Raw genomic sequence first — 20259 nt, 5'->3', positions numbered from 1 at the left:
TTCTGGGATACCTCTGGTGTCCCGGAAAAGCTCTGCAATGTAGACGTAGCCAAAGAAAGATTATAATAATTATCCCAGTTGGAGTTTGGGTAGGATACATGGGTTAACATATTCTTGAAATAAGTACTTAGATGGCCAATATTACCATAGTGTCTGAGAGCTTCACATCTCTAATGTATGAGACTCACAGCACCTCTGAAGTAGAGAAGTGCCATTATGTCCATTTCACAGGGGGACAGAGAGTAACTTGCCCAAGTCTGTTGAGACCAAGGAATTGAGTCTGGGTTCCCTGAGTTCCAAATTAGCACCCAACCACTGGATCATTCTCCTTCCCATCTCATACCAGTATGCATTGCCTCCGACAAAAAAAAGTCACTCCCTGACACCATGCCTGCTGGTTCTATTTACAAATGGACCACGTTTTAATTTTCTGCAGAATTTTTTCTATAGAAAGTTTTTTTTTCCATTTTGAAATTTGCAATTGTTATTGTAATTTCAAGGTTTTTTGGGAAAATCCTGCCACAGCACTAAACTATTCATCATAATTGCTATTGCAAATGCTGAAAGGCAAAAATGCAAAATAATTTACCAAGCTAACTTTTTCATTGTTAATTTGACTTATTCTTTTTTTTTTTTAAATAAAATATGGGCATTTTTTTTGTGTGAAACTGTGTTTTTGGTAGGTTTGTTTTCAGAGGGAAATGTCCATCAACTTTTCGGAAAAAGTATTCTTTTTGAACCCTTGGAGAGGAAACCACATCATGGGAGTGACTGGCTGTGCGTATTTTGGGAATATTTCACTTTCTGCCTCTTTACCAAAGGAGCCTTGAAGCTTGTGAGATTGTGTTGCCTATTCCTGTGCAGTAATTCCTCATTTAACACTATCGATATGTTTCAGAAAATGATCGTGTTAAGTGAAAACGTGTTATGTGGGGTCAATTTTCCCATTGAAAATAATGGAAAAGGTGGGGGTGGAGGTTGCGTTTCAAGCAGTGGTGTCTGTCGGGACCGGAACATAAGGTTGGGGGAGAAAGGGCACTGGGTTACAGCAGGGAGGGGAGGTATTTGGCTCTGGAGAACGGAAGGGGAGGAGAGGAGAGGGGGATTGGGTTCGGAGTATGCCCCTGTGACGGGTCTGCTGGGACCATCACTGTGTCCAGCGAGGGGAGGTTTCCAGGGAATGTCGTGGTGAGTGGCGAACCCTCCGCCTCTTTGCAGCCACTGGCAACAGGCCAGCTGGGGAAACCCAGCTGCTGGCCTGCAAGCAGGAGTAGAGAAGAGAGGGCAAGGCGTCCGGTGAGGGGGGAGTCAGCGGGGTACGGCACAGCGAGCGGCGAACCCTCCGCCACTTTGCAGGGAGGGGTGGGGGAAGCCCCGCGCAGCTGCCGGCAATGGGCTGGCTGGGGAAATTGTGTTATTCTGGAGATGGTTGTGTAATTCAAAAAACATTCCCTAAAAAAAAATCGTGCTATCGTGAAAACGTGTTAAGTGGGCACGTGTAAAATAAGGAATTACTGTACTACTTAATGGTTTTTTTCAAAATTCCTGCTCCTGGAGTCACCTGAATACGTGCAAATCTTACCTTAAAGTTTCTAGTTGCGGTGAATGCTTGCAAATGTGAACATTTCCGTTTCAAGCCATAAGGCAAATAAATTATTTTTAAGTCAGTTACATGGGTTTTAACTCTTGATTTTTGAATACTTGGATTTGGCAGTACTGGAGATGTTACATTTTCCAGGATCCAGCTTTTCAATGTGATTTTTAGTTTAGATTAAGGAGCCAGAAGGCAACAATGCATGTTTTCTAATATGTAAGATCTTCCGTTCCGAATCCCCCTCAAAGCCTTGCCCACTTACAGAGGCAAACTTCATATATATTAAAGAGTGCAATATTCTGAAAACAGAATTATAGCTGCCTGTGCCCACAAAAACCCTCCACCTTGTACTTATGTTTCTGCTTCTCCAGTGTGCCAGGAAGCAGTTTGGGAGGTCTTCAAGACATTCTGGGATAGACTTCCAGGGCGTGAAGAATATCACTACTGGATGAATTTGTGTGAGGAAGGAACTATGAGCATCTTTGAAATGGGCACAAACTTCAGTCAGTCTGAAGAACATCAGAGACTGATTAAGAAGGTAAGTGTAGCAGGAGGGGGTAAGAAGCCCAAATAATTTTCAGGAAACCAGCATGGAATGTTATGCTTCATCCAATGTGCAACTTTGAATGACAATGAAGAAAATGGATTTTTATTTTATTTTATTTTGTTTTATTTATTTATTTTGCAAAAAGTACATGATTTTTCTAGTGTCTGGATTATTAATTTTGGGATAACATGTTATAAAAATAAGGCACTATGCTAACTTGAGGGAGAGCAAAATGTGGTGATGCAGAGGATGTTGCTTTAATGAGTACCCCAGTGCCATTAACCACAATGAACTGGCTAGCATATATTTGGGTCCATTGCCTTCTACTGGGTGGAATCAGACTTGATCAGCTATCTATCATAGGCTGTCTACAAATAATAGAGGTTTACTTTCAGCTCACATGGTTGGCACGTGAGACTTCAAAACAGGAGCCTCAGTTGAATTCTTGCTCTTACCAACTGAAACAGCACAATGACAGTCCTGACATTTGGGCCATTACATATTTGCTACACAGACACACATGTATGCTTGTTTGTCTGTAGACCTTAAACTCAATATCCTGCCAAGAAAGTCCGTGTCCTTGTCTGCAGGGAGAATTTACACAAGGGTATGAATGTAAACCACTTAGCTAAACCCCTGTGTGAAGACTCGTAGTATTTTGTTTAAAGCAGGCGTATATTAACTTAAATCAATTTGGCATAGCTTTAAACTACACTGAAATAAGCCTCTCCTAAACCAAATTGGCATGTCATCCCAGGGGTTTGCACTGGCTTAGTTAAACCATTACAAGTTTGTGCACGTACATCATCCCTCTCTTGCAATATTTGTTTTGCAGTCCAGGTACATATTTATTCTTTGAGAGGATTTGATAGAGGAGTGTGATTGGCCATTTTTCTTTGATACAGAGCAATTTTTCAGAAGAATCGTGCTAAGAAGAATTGTGGATTCTACGATCATTTTACAACCAAAAATCTCCTTTACTATTGAAAACTGGAGATTTTTGTGTGCTAGTGAGTAAGTTAATGGTTGGGTGAACGTTTGAGGAATCTTAGGAACATAAGCCTACAGGAAGTGCAATGTACTGGCTAATATGTACATGTTCCTCGGAATATAAAACCAGCTCAGCTATTTGTCATGGTCACTTATTAGTGACCGGCCCACAGAGGATATAAGTCTGAACACCTCTACAGCTAATGGTGCTTCTGCCTGTGATTATGTGTTGGTAAATGAAGTTTAAGGGAGTTAGTTTTTTATGCACATTATCACTGTGTAGTTGAGCTACCTGAAATATTGTGGTGGTGTAGCACTGAAGGTTATCATCTTCTAGCCATCAATATAAAGGCAGGGATATTAGTGCCCACTGTTGTCTCAATGTTTTGACTGAAGCATTTAATATTCTATGTGAAATCGTTAAAAAAATGAAGTGCTTTAAATCCAGTGATTTATTTAGATTGAATTGTTTTCCATTCCCCCACCCCTCACCTTGTCCCTCTTCTGCAAACTGCTCTGGTGGTGGGAGTGGGGGACTAGGCCAGACCCCCCTCTCCCTGCCTCCACCTGCTGCTGGGCACTGTCTGAGACTGAGCAGAAGCCTGTGGTTCCTGCACCTGGAAGAGACTTGTGGATTTGGATCCTATCTTTCCTGTGCTGCTGGAAGGGCCCCATTAAAGGGGGTGTCCTACCCCCGACTGAGCAGGGAAAGGACAAGATCTGTCCCTCCCCTGAAAACTGCTCAGGTGGTGGGATGGGATGGGATGGGATGGGATTGCCTCTTCTACTTCTTGGGACTTGCTGCCTTCAGAGTCAAGCTCTGAAGGCAGCATAGAAGTAAGGGTGGCAATCCCATGAAGTTTGCGATTTACCCCCCCCCCCCCCCCAATATCCTTTTGGATCAGGATCCTATGGTTACAGTACCATAGAATATGAGGTTTAAACATCTGAAAATGTGAAATTTACCAATTTTCAAATCGTACGCTGTAAAATCAGCCATAATAGATGTTGAATTTGGAAGGTCCTCACTAATTAAATAACATTCCTTTCTGACTTCGATCTGATCATCAGTCTATTTGAGTCAGCCAGGGTTAAGCTCTATAGTGTGAATTTGTGCTTGACCTCTAGTTAAATGTCTCTGAATCACACGTTATTTTTGTGTAGTCTCTCCAGCATTTGCTACCACTGGGGTACCATTCTCCTAATGCACTTTAAAGTGCTTTTTGTACTGTTCCTTCACAGCAAATAGTTCTGATTAAGATTGGCTCTTCATATCCACTATAGTGTGTGGCCATATGATCCAATTTTCAAATTGTTGAGGACTAGCAACTACCCTTAAAAACTAGAGGGAACTTTTGGTCCTCAACAGCTCTGTAAATCAGACCAATAAAGATCTGGGATTTGTTTTCAACTAATTACAGTTTAGCAAAATGCCATTTAAAAAAAAAAAACAACCTTCAAAATCCAATTACAAAGGGAAACAGCTGACCTCCAATTCATTTGCAAATTCAATTCAATCAAATTATGCCTGAATAAAGAATTAAACTGGTTAACACAGTACAAAAGCAATTTCCCCTCTCTTGATATTCCCATCTCCCCATTAGCTGCTGTGAATGAGCCACATCCACCCTGACTTGTGTAGCCTCATTAACACTGGTCCTACTCTTGATAAATAACTTTTCTTTTGTTGTACTTTTATATATATCCCTGCCTCTGTAGTTTCCACTACAATTCATCTGATGAAGTGGGTTTTACCCATGAAAGCTTATGCCCTAATAAATGTGTTAGTTTCTAAAGTACCACAGGGCTCCTTGTTTTTGCAGATACAGACTAACACAGCTACCCCTCTGAGACTGTTCCTGATGCAGTTTATACCAATTTTCCCTGGTGTTAGCTCCTGTTTTGAGCAGTCCTGCAAAATTATTTGCTACTTGAATATTCTTCTGTCCTGGTTTTATTTCTTACCCTTTCATCTAACGTCTAGGTGTCCTTTTACATATTGCACGTTCACCCACAAATGTTGCAGTGTGTGTTCCAGCACTGATATTTATTATATGGAATTGTGCTGTTTGACAACCTTGACACACATCAGCCAATGTGATCTCAGATCCTCTTAGCAGTGTGTCTGATATTTTTCCTTTCTTTTTGTTAATGTCAAGTTCAGTTTGGCTGCAATGGTCTCAGTTTACCAAAAGGACAAGACTAATTGAACTATGTGGATTCCAATCAAATTTGTTTTCTCTAGAGTTCCCACTTACAGAGCCTGCAAAATGTTAAATGTCTTTCCTTTCATCCTCCAAATTTTCATAGAATTACAAACACTGGAAATGGAATAGATTTCATCTAGTCTGTACCTCTGCCAAAGCAAGAGTTTCCTACAATATAATTTCTAAAACTCTATTCCAGCTACACTGTGTTCCAAATAAATTACCTGCTGTTATGTCCTTGCAGCCTTTCCGAGTTGAATTGCATTGCACTCTCTATACACCACTCCATATCCCCACAAGCTCTTATTTTAAATACTGATTTTAAAGTAGAGAGGCCTAGAGCTCCTGGATTGCCAGAATTTGCCACTACATGTGTTCATTGCACTTTTGACACTCTTGCCAAATCATTTCTGCAGTGAATCAGAGAGAAGAAATATAACTTAGGTCACCTAAATTTTCCACAGAAGGATTACACTTTTACAACAACATTCCACCACTGATAATAAGCCAGAATTGTCTTTGTTGCTGTCCAACTGTACCTTTAAAGTTAATTGCTTAAACTTTTTGTGATTTCTGTTGTAACTATGCAGTTGACACTACTCTGGACTCTTGTTTTAGCTATTTAAATGGCCAAAGCAACAAAGCATGAACTGTTAGTTTAGCCATTTGTTTGTGATCATTCATCACTTTCTGGATCATTTTTTTTCTTCATTAAAAGTGACATTTCTTATTCCACATAACTCTGCAATGTGGAATCTTCAGAGCATTGCTTTTTATTCTAAAAAGATAATGTGGTGTCTCTTCTACATTTATTCCTCAGTTCTCTATAATTTGCTAAGCATATCCAAAAGAAACTGGATGTCTGAATTAGCATCAGATTTCTTTCTAGTCTAGTTCTATACTAAGAAGATTAGAGATGAGCTAATTGCTAGTTTCTCCTTTTAACTGTTGGAGCATGCTTATAAGGCATGCAGCTAGGAGATAGAAGATACACGGTCTGATTTGGAACTAGCTTCTATTTAGGTTCTAGATTAGAGTTGTCAGCACTGTATTTAAAAAATAAAGGACTGGATTTTAGCACCCTTGATCCATTCCTCCTCCTGATATTATGGTGATTACTATTTTATTTATTAATAGCCTTCATCCTTCCCCATTCCATTTATCCATAATACTAAATGTTGTTTGTTTAAATATCCTGGATTATCGTAGGCTAGTATCTCATGCTTTTTTGCAGCACTCAGCAGCTCCTGATCTTGTACAGAGGTGAAAAAACAAGGAATGTCCTTTGTAATAAAGGACTGTTCAAAGCCCTAGTTGCATTGATGCCACTCAACACTTATAAGATTCACAGCATTAGTTATTGTATAAGTATAGGATTGAATGAGCTGGGTCAGAAAAAATGACATACTTCCCTCTCCTTCTCTCTTTGCTTGTGTTATAAAACATTTATAGGACCTAGAAATCCCCATGTTTCAGGCCAGAAGCTAATTACAGTAGGACCTCAGAGTAACAAACACCTTAGTAATGGTGTTTGTTAATAACTTAGAAATGCTGGTAACTCTGAACAAAGCATTGTGGTTACTTTACAGCTGAATGTAGACTTAAGTCTTTGAAAAATGCTGCTTTTAACCATCTTAATTTAACTGATACAAACAGAAAACCAGTTTCCTTAACTTGTTAGATCTTTAAAAAAAATCTTTATTAGTAGTTTACATTTAATACAGAACTGTCCTGCTTGTTGCTCCTGATGTCTCTGCTGCTGCCTGATTGCGTACTTCCAGTTCCAAATGACGTCTGTTTGATCCGTCACTTCCTAACTCTGGTGTTTGTAACTTTGAGGTTTGACAGTACTGGCTAAAAGTTAGGAAGGCACTTCGATTGTGGACTAGTTACAGTAAATGTCCCTGATTGGAAAATCTTGCTCCTTCCTCTGAAGCCACTGGCAGTTATTGACAGAGAAGAGAAAGTGGACTAGATCAGAGTTCTCAACCTTTCTCTTTCTGAGGTTCTCCCAAACCTGCTATGAAAATTCCATAGCCCAGCGTTTCCCCAACTATGGGCCACGGCCCGGTACTGGGCCTCAGGAGAAAATCACCGGGACTCAGCGTAGTTGCCGGGGTGTTCTGCGCTCTCAGAGTGCCTGTGTGGCACTGGGTCCCCCAAGCCCTCCGCCGGCCTGGGCGGAGTCTGCAGCCGGATGTTCCGGCTCCCGGCAGAGTTCTAGCTAGGGGAGGGAGGCAGGGAGAGGAGGCGGGGAGAGCTGGCCACCGGAAGCAGCACTGGACGGGGGAATCGGGGCGGGGTGGTCTGGAGAGATTGGGGGGCCGGTGGAAGCAGGGCTGCCGGGAGGCACGAGGTCGGGGGCAGGGAGCTGGCTGGGGAAGATGCGGGGGGGAGGGAGGAGAGAAGCGGCCGTTGGAAGCAGGGCTGGACGCAGGCAGCGGGGCTGGCCAAGGGAGATTGGGAGGAGAAGCGGGGGAGGAACTGGCTGTCCAGGAGGGGGTTGGGGGAAGTGGGGCTGGCCAGAGGCGCAGTGGGGGGGGGGGAGCAGAAGGGGGGAGTGAATTGGCCGGCGGGGAGCGGGACTGACCCGGCCATATGCAGATCTCGGGCCGCTGCCCTGCTTCCTCCCGTCCCCGCAAAGCAAAAGTTAGTCCAGCCTGGGGATTCTATTGTTCCCCGCCCACACACACCCTCAAGTATTTGCGAACTGTCTGGCAGGTAGACACATTCATGCAGCCTGAGCACATTTACCAGCCAGGCAGTTCGAAACTACAAACTGATACATCTAGTAATAATACAACTTACCTAATGAGAGAATACCAGACATGCTATATGTCTGGTATTTTCTCAGTTTGTTTTTTGTGTGTTTATATTTTTGGGCTGCAAAAAACAGTACTGAGAAAAAAGGGTTCCAACTTAAGTAAAAAGTTTGGGAAACCCTCGTCTAACCAGCTTTCTGTCTCTCTTACAGCCCATTTATCCAATCCATATTCCTTAACTTGCTGGCAAGAATATTGTGGGTGACCATATCAAAAGCTTTGCTAAAGCTGGCACTGGGGGTTTGGGGAGGACCAGAAACAACTTATTTGAATATTCATCATTTGATGAATGAATATGCAAATGACCGTTACCGGTCCTCCAAACGTTTGTGCATGGATTTACTGGTCCCTGTGTCAAAAAGTTTGGGAACTCTTGCCATAGCCCACGTCTGGTTTTCTGCAGGTAAAATCTAGGGCTGGTGTTAGGAGGTAGCAAGCAGGGCACTTGCCTGGGGGCCCAATGCTAACTTGCTTAGACTTTGTCTTCAGCCCAGGGTTACATGCTGCAGGCCTTAGGGGTTCTGTCCAGGGCCCCAGCGGGTCCTGTCCGTGCTCGGAGGACCCCCTGCAACTTGATTGTAGCCCCCTAGGACCACTGGCTGAGAACCACTGGACTAGGTGAACCAGTCAGTGGTCTGATCCAATGTGGCAGTTCCCATGTTCTAGCTTCCTCTTATTTTCTTTCTGTCAGTTTCTTCTTTCCAAATGTCTCATCTCCCACCACCTTTTCCAGCTTTCAGGACAACTTCTTTTGAAGGTTCTGAAATATCCTGTTAACTATTATCCTCTTATTTTTAGCTTCATGAAGCCTCTGTTTTTCCAGGCTCCAGAGATAGTTGGAACTGGAAATACTGCAACATAGGCCAGATACATAACCAACGTTGGCTTATTTAAAAGATGTGGAGAGGTTCAGATAAGCAATATGGATAGGGTTTTGAGTGTTTTTTCTGAACTGAAATCCATATATGTTGAGACTGCCCCGCCTCTAATTTAGAGCGTGTAACTAATACAATATTTTATAATGGATTTTTTTTTCTTTGCAGAACAGTAAAAGTGTTAAGTATGTAGTTACAGAGTTAAAAGAACAAAGAGGAGGAAAGAAATTTAATAAAGTGGAGGCAATAGGAAAAAAATGTTTCCAGATGAGATTCAAAATAGATATAGTGTCAATTATATCCGCAATTACTTTACAGTGCTTTGACAAGACCACGTAAAGACAATAGAATAAACACTAGAAATGTGTGCCTAAATTCTTGCCTCACAACTTCAGTATAGTATCAGTTTTTCAGACCATCACCAAAGTTTAATATTTGACACTTCAGATGACTGAATAGACCAGATTCAGGCACTGAACGAATAGTGGTATATTACATCAATGATTATATTACATATATAAATAGCATGATGGTCTCTGGTCATGAGAATAGAGACTATCAATAAATGATGTTTAGATTAAATTGGCCTTCCAGGAGAAGAAATTATTTGTGTTTAATGATATTTACAAAATATTTTGTGACCTTCATTTCTTTGAGTGTCCTCAGTATATTCCCACTCACAGGATGCATCAATTGGTGCATCTTGGACAGTGGAACCTTCTGGTAGCAGTGACTGTTAAAGAATTCACACACCCTTTTCCCCCTCCCTTTCTTGTTCAAGCTAGGGATGTAATAGTGAGGTCGATTAACTGATAAGAAAAAAGTTATAGGATAATACTATAGACTATATGTATTCCCCCTTTTCCCCGAGTAAATTTTTTAATAGGCTGGCCAGCAGCCTGGCTCAGTCCCGGCTTGCACTGGGTCCAGGGCCTATCCTTGCTGCAGCTTTGCATTTAAAGTATATTAGGAGCTGGGCCAGCAAGCAGTCCAGCTCAGTTCCGATTTGCACCGGAAGCTCAGACCCCTCCCCAGAAAGAAGCTGCTGCCACCCTGCACTGCTGCCTCTGTATCGGAGGCAGCAGTGTGAAGCAACACGCAGCCAGTCCATGACGGGAGCTGGTTTTTAAACTGGCTCCCATCGTGGACCAGCTCCCACCTGACACCCTGAGCTGCTGCCTCTGATACAGAAGCAGCAGCGAAAGGTGGCAGGGGGCTCCTCAGGAATGGGGCTGGAGCACACTGGCTGCTTAGCCTCACCTCTGGGGAATATAGAATAGTTGAGTAACTGATAATTCACGAGGTTACTCGAATATTCAGTTAACTGATATTTAACATCCCTCATTCAAGCATGTGCTGGAGGGGTGTCTGTAAAAGTCGAGAGTCTGTAAAATGCTGGTTGCTGCCTCAAGTCCTTTCACCGCTAATGCGGAGTCTAGTGTATCTCTGTTTCGATCCTGTAAAAGACAGGGAGGTGGATTGAGAATGTGAATATGCAGAATGCATCTCTGAGAACTCCAGTGACCAGTAAGTAATCTTTGTTGTTGCTGTTTTTTCATTGGTCCAACATTGTCTCATGGCAAGTATGGAAGGGGTAGATGTGTGACTACTGTGGATAAATGCAGGAATAATGAAATGTGCACCAGACTTGTTCCTGTAACATCCAGAGGATATTCATTTATCTGAAATTGGAAATGGCATTTGGATCGTGAGGCGTGGATTTTGTTGTGTGTACACTTTGATCAGGTAACCAGTCTGTCTCTCTCTTACCTCTCTCATCTGTAATTCATCGCCCAACCCTGCCCGCCCAGCCAGACATGCAGTTACGCACAATAGGTTTGATGCAACAAGCACAGCTGTGGAGAGTTGCACGTATAAACCTAGGATAAAGCAGACTGATGAGCAGGACACAGAGCACGGGGGAGATTGATCCTGCATTAATGAATACTACTGTGCAGCTGCTAAAATACTGCTGCCCTGGGGCAGAAAGCAGGCCAAAAGGGATATTTGCAAGATGAGATTTGCAAGGGAGACAAGGAGAATGGGATAGAGTAGTTGGACAGGGTATGCCTCAGTAGCATACTAAGGCTCTCTTAAGACCTTGACTTCTCAGCTATGATCATTAACTGTCTATGCCTGGCCCTGATCTTTTCAAGATAAGAAACATGGAGGGATAGGAGGCGCGAGTCTGATTTTCAGAAAGTGCAGAGCCTAACACTTCACTGTACTCACATCTGTGTGGAGCCTCTGCTAATGATGAACAACAATTTAGGAATGTGTTAATGTGCAATTAAAAATAAATAAACAGTACACTCTGTTAATTGCCACCTAATGGGTAGCTGACAGGAATTTTAAATTAGTACAGCACAGGCTGTCATAGCATGTTTATGGTGATCCCATAGACTTCAAGGGGTCAGGAAAATTGCATCGTGTACTTCAGAACATTTGATTCAGCAGCCATAGCACCACAGAAGTGTAGGATTGGGAGGGACTTTGAATTGCAATCTTGTCCAGTTCCTTGCACTGTGGTGGGACTAAGTATTAAGTTCTGGTTAGTACTTAAGACTTGTTCATTTTAAACCTTAACTGAGAGAGTCCTAATTTTTCAGATTGTCATCTGAGCTGTCACCATCTCAGTAGAGAGAGCCTGTTCTAGGATTGGGGTCAATGTTTAAAACCTTCCAATGGGCTTTTGATCACACCCACTGATAGTACAGGCAGTCCCCGACTTATGCGGATCCGACTTACTTCGGATCCGCAGTTACGAACAGGGCTTTTCTCGCCCCGGAGGACACGGACTGCGGGACCTCGCGGTCCCGCCGCCCGTGTACTCCGGGGCGAGAAAAGCTGCTCCGCGTCTCCCTGGTCTGCAGACCAGGAAGCCGAGGAGCAAAGCCGCGGAGGGGCTCGGGCAGCCGGGCAGCCCAGGCGCACCTGGGCTGCCCGGCTGCCCAAGCCCCTCCGCGGCTTTGCAAAGCCTCGGCGGAAGCCGGCAGCGGGACAGCCCAGAAGCGCCTGGGCTGCCCCGCTGCCCGAGCCCCTCCGCGGCTTTGCTCCTCGTCTTCCTGGAGACCCCCCAGCAGACCAAGGAGACACAGAGCAAAGCTGGGGAGGATGCGGGCGGGACCGCACAGTACATTTACATTTGATTTCCTCATTTGAGGAGCAGCTACTCACCGAGCAACAACACAGGTGAGTAGCTGCGCAGAATGGTGGGAGCTGGGAGGTCACGAGGGCTGAAACACCCCGGCCAGCTGGCTGTGGCTTTCAGCTGAAAGAGGCTGCCCCCGCGCTCCAGCTAATCGGGCAGCTTCTCCTCTGTGCCTGCCCACGTGGAGCGTGGGGCACCCTGGCTGAGCGCCATGGCCAGCTGGCCGGGCAGCTACTTCTCTTTGCTCCCGCCCGGCTGCCCTGTGCTCAGCCTGGGAAGCTTGCTCCAGCACAGCTGGAGCTAGGCGCAGCCTCCCTGGGTTGAGCGCAGGGCAGCTGGGCAGGAGCGAAGAGAAGCTGCTTCTCTTCACTCCAGCCCGGCTGCTCTGCGCTCAGCCCAGAGGGAGCACGGGATGGAGGCTTCCCTCCGTGGCTGGTGTAGGGGACTTCCTGCTCCCGAACCTTGTTCCCTCTCCCCTACCCCAAACCTGTCGCCCGCCCTCCTGCCCCTCTGTTCCCTCTCCCTTGCCCCCCCCGCCCCACTGCAAAAACCTGCCCCCCTTCTGCAGAAACCTGCCCCCTGGCACCTTGCCACCCCTGCAAAAACCGGTTCCCTCTGTCACCCTGTCCCCTACTGCAGAAACCTGTCCCCCTACCTTCTCCACTACAGAAACCTGTCCCACCCAGCACCCTGTTCCCTCTCCCCTGCCCCCACTGGCACCCTGTTCCCTGGCCCAGAACCCACTAGCACCCCTCCCCAGTACTGTGTCCCCTGCTCCCGGATGACTTTTCTATGGGTCAGTGACCCCTGACTCAAGGCAGGTTTCCTGCCATTCTCATAAATAAAGACAATGCAGAAACTTTTTGTGTTTAACATAGTATTTTATTTAAAAATGAAGCCTGGCCAACAAACCACCAATTCCTTGTGGAAAGAGGAATACAGGGGTGACCAAAAGAGCCTGTTTGCTTTTCCACTAAAAAAAGCAGAAGAACAAACGCAGCCTTGGATGCAGAAGAGTTTTTCTGGGATATCTCCAGAATCCTGAAAAACTCCTGCAGTCTAGCCGGAACCTTGCTGGATTGAGATAGGATGTGTAGGCTCTGGGGTGGGAATGAGGGATTTGCCTGTGGGAAGGGATGAGAGGTGCAAGCTCTGGGAGTAAATCTGGATGCAGGAGGAGGTGAAGGGGATACTGGCTCGGGGAGGGGGCTCCAGGCTGGGCAGTGTTGGGGTACTAAGCAAGCCACAGGCTTGTGGATGTAAGGGTGCAGGAATTTGGGTTGGGGTATGTGAGGGGCTCAGGGCAGGGATTCCAGTGTATGATAGGCTCAGATTTAGGGTCTGGGGAAGGGGGAATGCTGGAGTGGTTGCTAATAGAAGGTTTTCCCGAATAATGACTGTAAGATCAGATCCTAAATAATCCTTTAATGCATGTTTTCCATAATAAAAATGTGTATATGTACATATCTTTGTAATGAGATGCAGATACTCCTGTATGCATTACTGTGGGTCTTCTAACCAAGTGTGGATTAAGGGATAATCCATCTGCTCCATGCTGAGACTCCAGTTTAAAGCCAATCATGCAGTATTAGGCACCACAAGTTTTCTGCAAAATTGAGAGAGAGGTTTATGGCTTTAAACTGCATTTTAAAATATAATGCAGGGTATGGTATGCTTCTGATTTTAGGTTTTGAAGATGATTATATTTTGTAAGGGAAAAAACTTTTTTTAATGGCAAGCCCAGGAATATTACTGAGAGGTTACTATTTAAAAAGTCAGCATTTGCCAGTATTTACAGCACGGTGGTATTTGACATGCTGCAGTTATTTGGTGTTCTAAACTGAGGAACTGAGCATCTTAGACAACAATGTGTTAGCTGTACAATTGGAATGGATGTTGACTATGCTGGTAGTGGTTTCCTGAAATGCATTGTGCTTTTTTTTTTAAAGCACCTGTTAATCTTGCTGGGAAAGAGTTAAGAGGGTTCCGTTGACTCACTGAGACAGGTGGATTTTTTCCCCCACCTGGATAAAAGGGGGGAGTGAGAGAAGTTTTCATGAGGAAATTAAAAGAGCAAGAGAATAAGTTGTGGGCTGGGTATTTTTATACTAGTAACTCTTTACACTACAGGCTTTCAACCTTTTTTCACTTGTGGACCTCTAAAACATTTCAAATGGAGATGTGGACCCTTTTGGAGATCTTAGACATAGTCTCTGAACCACAGATTGAAAGCCACTATTCTATGGTAATAAGCTTTTGCAGACCCCTTAGGCATGGTCCACAGAGGCTAGAACTTGAACAGGTTTCAAAAAAGAGCTAGATAGATTCATGGAGGTTAGGTCCATCAATGGCAATTAGCCAGGATGGGTAGGAATGGTGTCCCTAGCCTCTGTTACTCTGGAGGTGGGTGACAGGGGAGGGATCACGTGAGGATCACCTGTTGTGATCCCTCCCTGTGGGGCATCTGGTATTGGCCACTGTCGGCAGACAGGATACTGGGCTAGATGGAGCTTTGGTGTGACCCAGTACGGCCGTTCTTATGTTCTTATGACCCTGGTTGAAAACCATTGCTCTAAACAGCTACATTCTGGGGAGAGGGCTTGCCTTGAACTTCATTATCTTATTCCTAATTTCTTTATTCTTAAAGAAATACCCCAAAACCAAAAAAGGGGTGGTTTTTGATTCAACATATGTTTTAGAACAGGTTGTGAAAGCTCATAGTCCTGTATCCCAGAGAGAGCATAAGCTGCTATATCCAGAGCAAGAGCATATAGGTCATGTGCCTTCAAATAAAAATATTGCTAGTAGGTGTTACTTTAAGCCCTGCTGGCCTGGATTGGGTCAGCTGTTCAAGTGACCTAAAGAGAAACATTTTGGTAATGTACATTTTTGTGATGCAGCATTCACGTGTCACACTGGACTAAACTATTAAATTGGGGGATGGGAAGAGGCATTATTAATAGGCTATTGAAAATTATTTGTGAATTTATGAAATATGATTGTGTTACGTTATCTGATGTCAGACCATCTCCCCACATCACACTGTGTACAAACGGTCCACGTAGGAATGGGAAGTTGGCATGAGAGTTATGTAGGTGTGATGGGGAAGGATGTGTATCAAGTGTCCTTGCTAGCAGCTGCTGTGCTTCTTCCATGCACTACTTTCTCAGTATATACTTGGGATTCCATAGTGCTGCAAAGGGTACAGGAAGAGAAGCTGGGAGCTGTGATCCTGATTCTTCCTCTGCACGAGATAAAAAAATGTACATGTCACTCAAGCACTTCTGAAGACTAGGAAGAAATAGAGGGCAAGATGGGAGTCAAGAACAAAATAGTCCCAAAGGTCTCATGCAACTTGACTTTTTAAACAGCTAGGTAACCCTTCTCAAACTTATCTGTTTCTAGAGCTTTCTCTTCTCTGTGTGGCTGAACTATAAGAGGAGCCAGGTTTTTTGGGGAAAAAAAAGCATTAAACAAATGTACTGGATCAGTACATAGTGATATTAGTAAAAATTGAATTTTCTTTGCACAAGGTTCAGGCACTGCAGAATAGCAAATTTTGCATCTTTAAAGTGCTCTCTATACATTTAAAATACTATTGATGTCCATGTTTGCATGGTATAAGATTGGAAAGATATTTTAAAACATGCCATAAACACATTGTAATACAAAAAATGGCCAAGATGGTAAAACTAAGTGAGAGAGACCAGAAAGGATTTGGTCTGCCTAATAGTTTAATGAGTAATTGAGTAAAAATATCCTGCAAATGTGAAGTGAAGACCTAGAAAATATTATTTCTGGTATCCACCATGTTAAGTTCTGCTTATTTGCACTAAAGCTAAGATTAGATGAACTGGTTAGAGCTATGTAGTCATGCTACAGCATTGGTGAAGTCATACTAAATGTGGTGTCAGGAAACCTCTCTCTTTTTGTGGAAGGAGTACAGTATTTTGTATGAATTCCAGTATCATTATGTATCATAAATGTGCTTTATTGTGCATTATGTTTTAACACTTTGCTGGCTTTCCATTACTCTTCCGGTGGTGCTGCTGTTTATTAATACAACACCAAAATCAATAGAACATCATTGTTATTGGTGTATTTGGTTTCAGCTGTATTCACTAGCTGTTAGACATTTCTAAGTATGAGAGAAGATAGTCCCCCCGCCGTACAAAATAAACAGACAATGGGCCCCACACTAAGTAATACGGCCAACTACTACCATGACTATGTTTGCTAATACATTTTAATACTAAAATGAACTATTTTTGTAATATAAAATTTCTAGGTACTCACAATTTAAGTACAATCAACCTCAGAAACTCCTGCACATCTTAGTACGCTGAATAATGTAACTTACACTGACTGCCACCTCTTTCTCTTATGAACCAATCTTAAAGAATCTCTATGGTTCCCAGTACATTTTTGATCTTAAATTAGGTCCATTTGTACTAGGCAATCTATTTTTGCTTGTCTCTAGGATGGTTGCTTAACAAGTCTCCTGCTATCCTAAAACTTCACAGGAAAGTATATAAGAGCATGTATTTAACTGGAATCAGTAACTAAGACTAATTGAAGAACCAATATACAAAAATGAATTGGGCATCCGATTTAGCTAGCTCTTCAGTGCCACGCCATCTGTTTTGACCCTATCTCTATAGTGGCCACTTATTTCCAGTGGTCAAAAATAAAGCTGTTGGTGGCAGAGCTCTCATTTGCCCCAAGACATGTTTAACTACCTTATGGACACACTTATGGCTCCTGGGTCACATGCCTTGCGTTATGTCCTTTCATTCCCATTTTAAAAAGATTTGACCTCCAAGGGATACTTGGACATTAGGTTATTAAACAGAATGGATTTTGTGCACATGTAGTTTTTGGACCACATTAAATATATTTTAATTTGACAACAAAGAATTAATGTGATAACTTTTTAATTGAAAAGTATAATTGTATTTACACTGATTGTGAAAGAAGAAACTTCATGTTTCCAAGTGATGCTCTTCTAGGTAATTATACTATAATCTGCCCACCTAACTCCCATACCACGCAGGTCCACTGGGTTACAACATTGTTCTGAAACTGCTGCCTGATGTTGCTTGTTTGAACTTCTGTGTGAGAATCCTTCCATGCTAGCAGAATGGCGTGCTCTCTTTTTCTACAAACCTGCAGAATTCTTTGAAGAAAATCCTGTGACTTCATAGTAGAAGCTAACGTTGCTAGTGCCATGTGGATTTTTTACTCAAAAAAACTGAGAAATCCTCAGGAGGGCTGCTGGTGGGGTGCAGATACTCCCTTGTCACAACTATGATACAAGTTGAAGATTTCTTCTCCCATCAGTCACTCATACAAACCAGCCAAGAATTGCAATTGAATCAGTACCAAGGCAATCTAAATTTTTAAATTGTATTTGACACCTGCTGTGCTTCTGAATTCACAAACACAGCAGAATTAACATTTATTTTCTGAAATGTGAGAGTGAAAAGGAAAATCCTCATCTGATCACTAGCATGGACTCTGTAGGATAGCGGAGATTGAATTTAATGTGTGCTTTTGGGGGTTCACTTCTGTCATGTTCTTTGTGCATTTGTGTGTATGTTTATCTATGTATTCACCTATCAAATCTCTACACCATTGCAGAAGAGATACCAGTCAAGATTTTTACAAGTGCTTAACAATTTTCAGGCCCTGAGAGACCTTAAAAGGTCTTGATTTTCAGAAAGTGCTGAATGTCTATTTAAAAACTAGTGCCCTGTAAGGAGTTTCAAGTTGGGCCCCGAAAATCACTATTCCCTCTTGAAAATGTTGGCCAGTTTATTTTAATCAGTTGCTTAAGTAATAAATATACAGCTTGCTATCTATGTTATAAACATTAAAATATTTCTGTGAGAGAAATTTTGGATAGTCCCCTCTGCTCCAAAACTTACTTGGAATATTTGTTCTTATTTTTTCAGAAACTCTCCTATACAAAAGAAGCAATGGATGGGTGAGTATTTATACTGCCCTGCCCGGTAAGAGCGATGAAGCTGAATCGAGGTGTTTTGTAAATCTTTCTCTTGTTCTGGTTTCCCTCAGTGCCTGCAGCGACTGGTCCTGTGGGTAAGTCATTTTTACTTTTTAAAGCTTGTGGCAAGTCCCTACTTAATTTAGTTTACATGTTGCAGATTTTGCTGTTAGTCTGAAGTGATAAAGATTGAAATTGACCCTAGTGCTGAAATTCGAGTCCCGCCCACTCCCTTGGCAGCTCAAGTCCTCCCTCCTCACCTATCCTGGGAGCGAACAAACAGCCCAAGGGATCCTCTGAAGGTAGGGAGGGGTGGGTTCTGGAGTGGCTTAGGGAATAGGGCATTCACCTTGGGAGCACAGGGTGGCAGTTTGAGTCTTGCCCCTCTCCACCCACCGTGGGAGTGACCAGACCACCAACACAGGATAAAGGACATCCTGACGGGAGGAAGGTGGGGTGGGCTCAGAGAGACTTCAGTGGGATGGAGAGCGCTTGTGCAAGATACAGGGCAGAGTGTCCTAGAATGTTTGGCCTGCTCAGAGCGTCTCAGCACAATGCTTAGTTGTGGCCAGCCATGCAAAAATACAGTCTTTACCCGAGAGGTGAAGAGAATATTGGGGGGGATGTGCACTAGGGATGTTAATGTGCAATTGTTCACGCCATTAACCGATAAGTCCAAGCTTATCGGTTAATCCTAACAGTTACATGTACCCCACCCCTTTGCTGCCTCTTATCAGTGGCAGCAAGGGAGAGGAGGAAAGGCATTAACTGGTGCCCATGGGGAGCCAGCTTGTAAGTCCCCTCTCTTTCCCCTCGCCCTCCCACAGAGGCAGCAGTACAGGGGAAGAAAGTTGGGAGCCAGTGCTCAGGGGGAGCCAGCTTTTTAGCCCCCAAGCACTGGCTCCTGTGAAGTTGCCTGCCCCCTGCATTGCTGCCTCTCCTAGAGAGGCAACAGCATGAGGCATAGGGGGACAGGTGAGAGCCGGTACGTGCGGGAAGCCGGCTTTCAAGCCTGCTTGCTGTGCATACGGCTCCAGCAGAACCACCTGCCTTCCACGCTGCTGCCTCTCTATTAGAAAAATAAGCGGTAGTATTTTTCCTATATATTTTGACAGTTAGGGCTTTGTTCTCGGTTGAGGGCAGGGAAGGCTAGCAGACAGGCTGACATCCTTTGTAACCTGTATGTTTCCTCTATCCGCGTGTATGTCATCTTTGGTACAGGACCAGGTTTTGGGTAATGTAGGTGGAAGAACTATCAAGTAGCAAGTATCCTGTGTTTTAATAAACAGTCCAGTGTGCGTGGCTCAATTTTCTTCAGGTTCTCATAGTTTTTAAAGACCAGAAGGGACCATCAAGGTCACCTAGTCTGATCTCGTTCATGTTTCAGGCCACAGAACTTCACCCACCCTATAACTAGGCATGTGAATGCTTGACCTGTAAGCCTCACCCTTAATGGGTGAGTTTTACCAGTTCCACTTAATCGGTGGGGGCTGGAAAAGTTCCTTGCCCACTGCAGGGATGCTCCAATGTTATGCTTAAATGAAGTACACATGATCTTTTATGGGAGAAAAGGCAGTACACCGCATTTATTGAGAATACAACAGTTGCATATGCTTTTCAATCACACACACACACACACACAAACACCATGCATACATAGTCCTGCCAGATGATGTCATAGTTACCAGTCCAGAGTCTGTATCAATCTAGTGGCCAGCCAGATTGATCACAAAGGAGGAGCCGGGCTCTGTCGGTCGATCGATCTGATGTTCCTGGAGTTAGTGGCAAGATGAACCCAAAGTTCCATAGCAAGGCACCCTGCTTTTTATAATCCTTTTCTCCGTTGAAGTCTATGGATTTTACTGTGTCAGTCTGTGACCAGTTACTGTTATCTTGTTGATGTTAATCATTCCCAAAACATCTCCAAGAGGCTCTGTGACGTAGTGGGGGTACTTGCTGGGATGTGGTGACCTCTGCTGTCTGGAGTAAGACCCAGCAGGGAAAACCTCACTAGGCCAAGGTAATGCCAAACTTGTTGAACCAGTGGCCAGACACCCCCCATGGAGAGG

General features: G+C 43.7%; 1 protein-coding gene across 1 annotated transcript in view; it reads left to right on the top strand.

Moving 5' to 3' along the window:
- IMPG2 (interphotoreceptor matrix proteoglycan 2) overlaps positions 1–20259 on the top strand; it is an 83920-nt gene that overhangs the window by 18665 nt on the left and 44996 nt on the right. The window contains exons 3-5 of the mRNA XM_075907641.1: positions 1966–2132; positions 18141–18172; positions 18262–18285. Of these exons, the coding sequence (XP_075763756.1) occupies positions 1966–2132; positions 18141–18172; positions 18262–18285 (223 nt within the window). The remainder of the gene's footprint in view (positions 1–1965; positions 2133–18140; positions 18173–18261; positions 18286–20259) is intronic.

Source organism: Pelodiscus sinensis, chromosome 1 (genome assembly GCF_049634645.1).
Source record: "Pelodiscus sinensis isolate JC-2024 chromosome 1, ASM4963464v1, whole genome shotgun sequence".
NCBI classification, from domain to species: domain Eukaryota; kingdom Metazoa; phylum Chordata; order Testudines; family Trionychidae; genus Pelodiscus; species Pelodiscus sinensis.
Note: the sequence above shows the minus strand (reverse complement) of the source record. Positions and strands in the feature narration are given on the sequence as shown.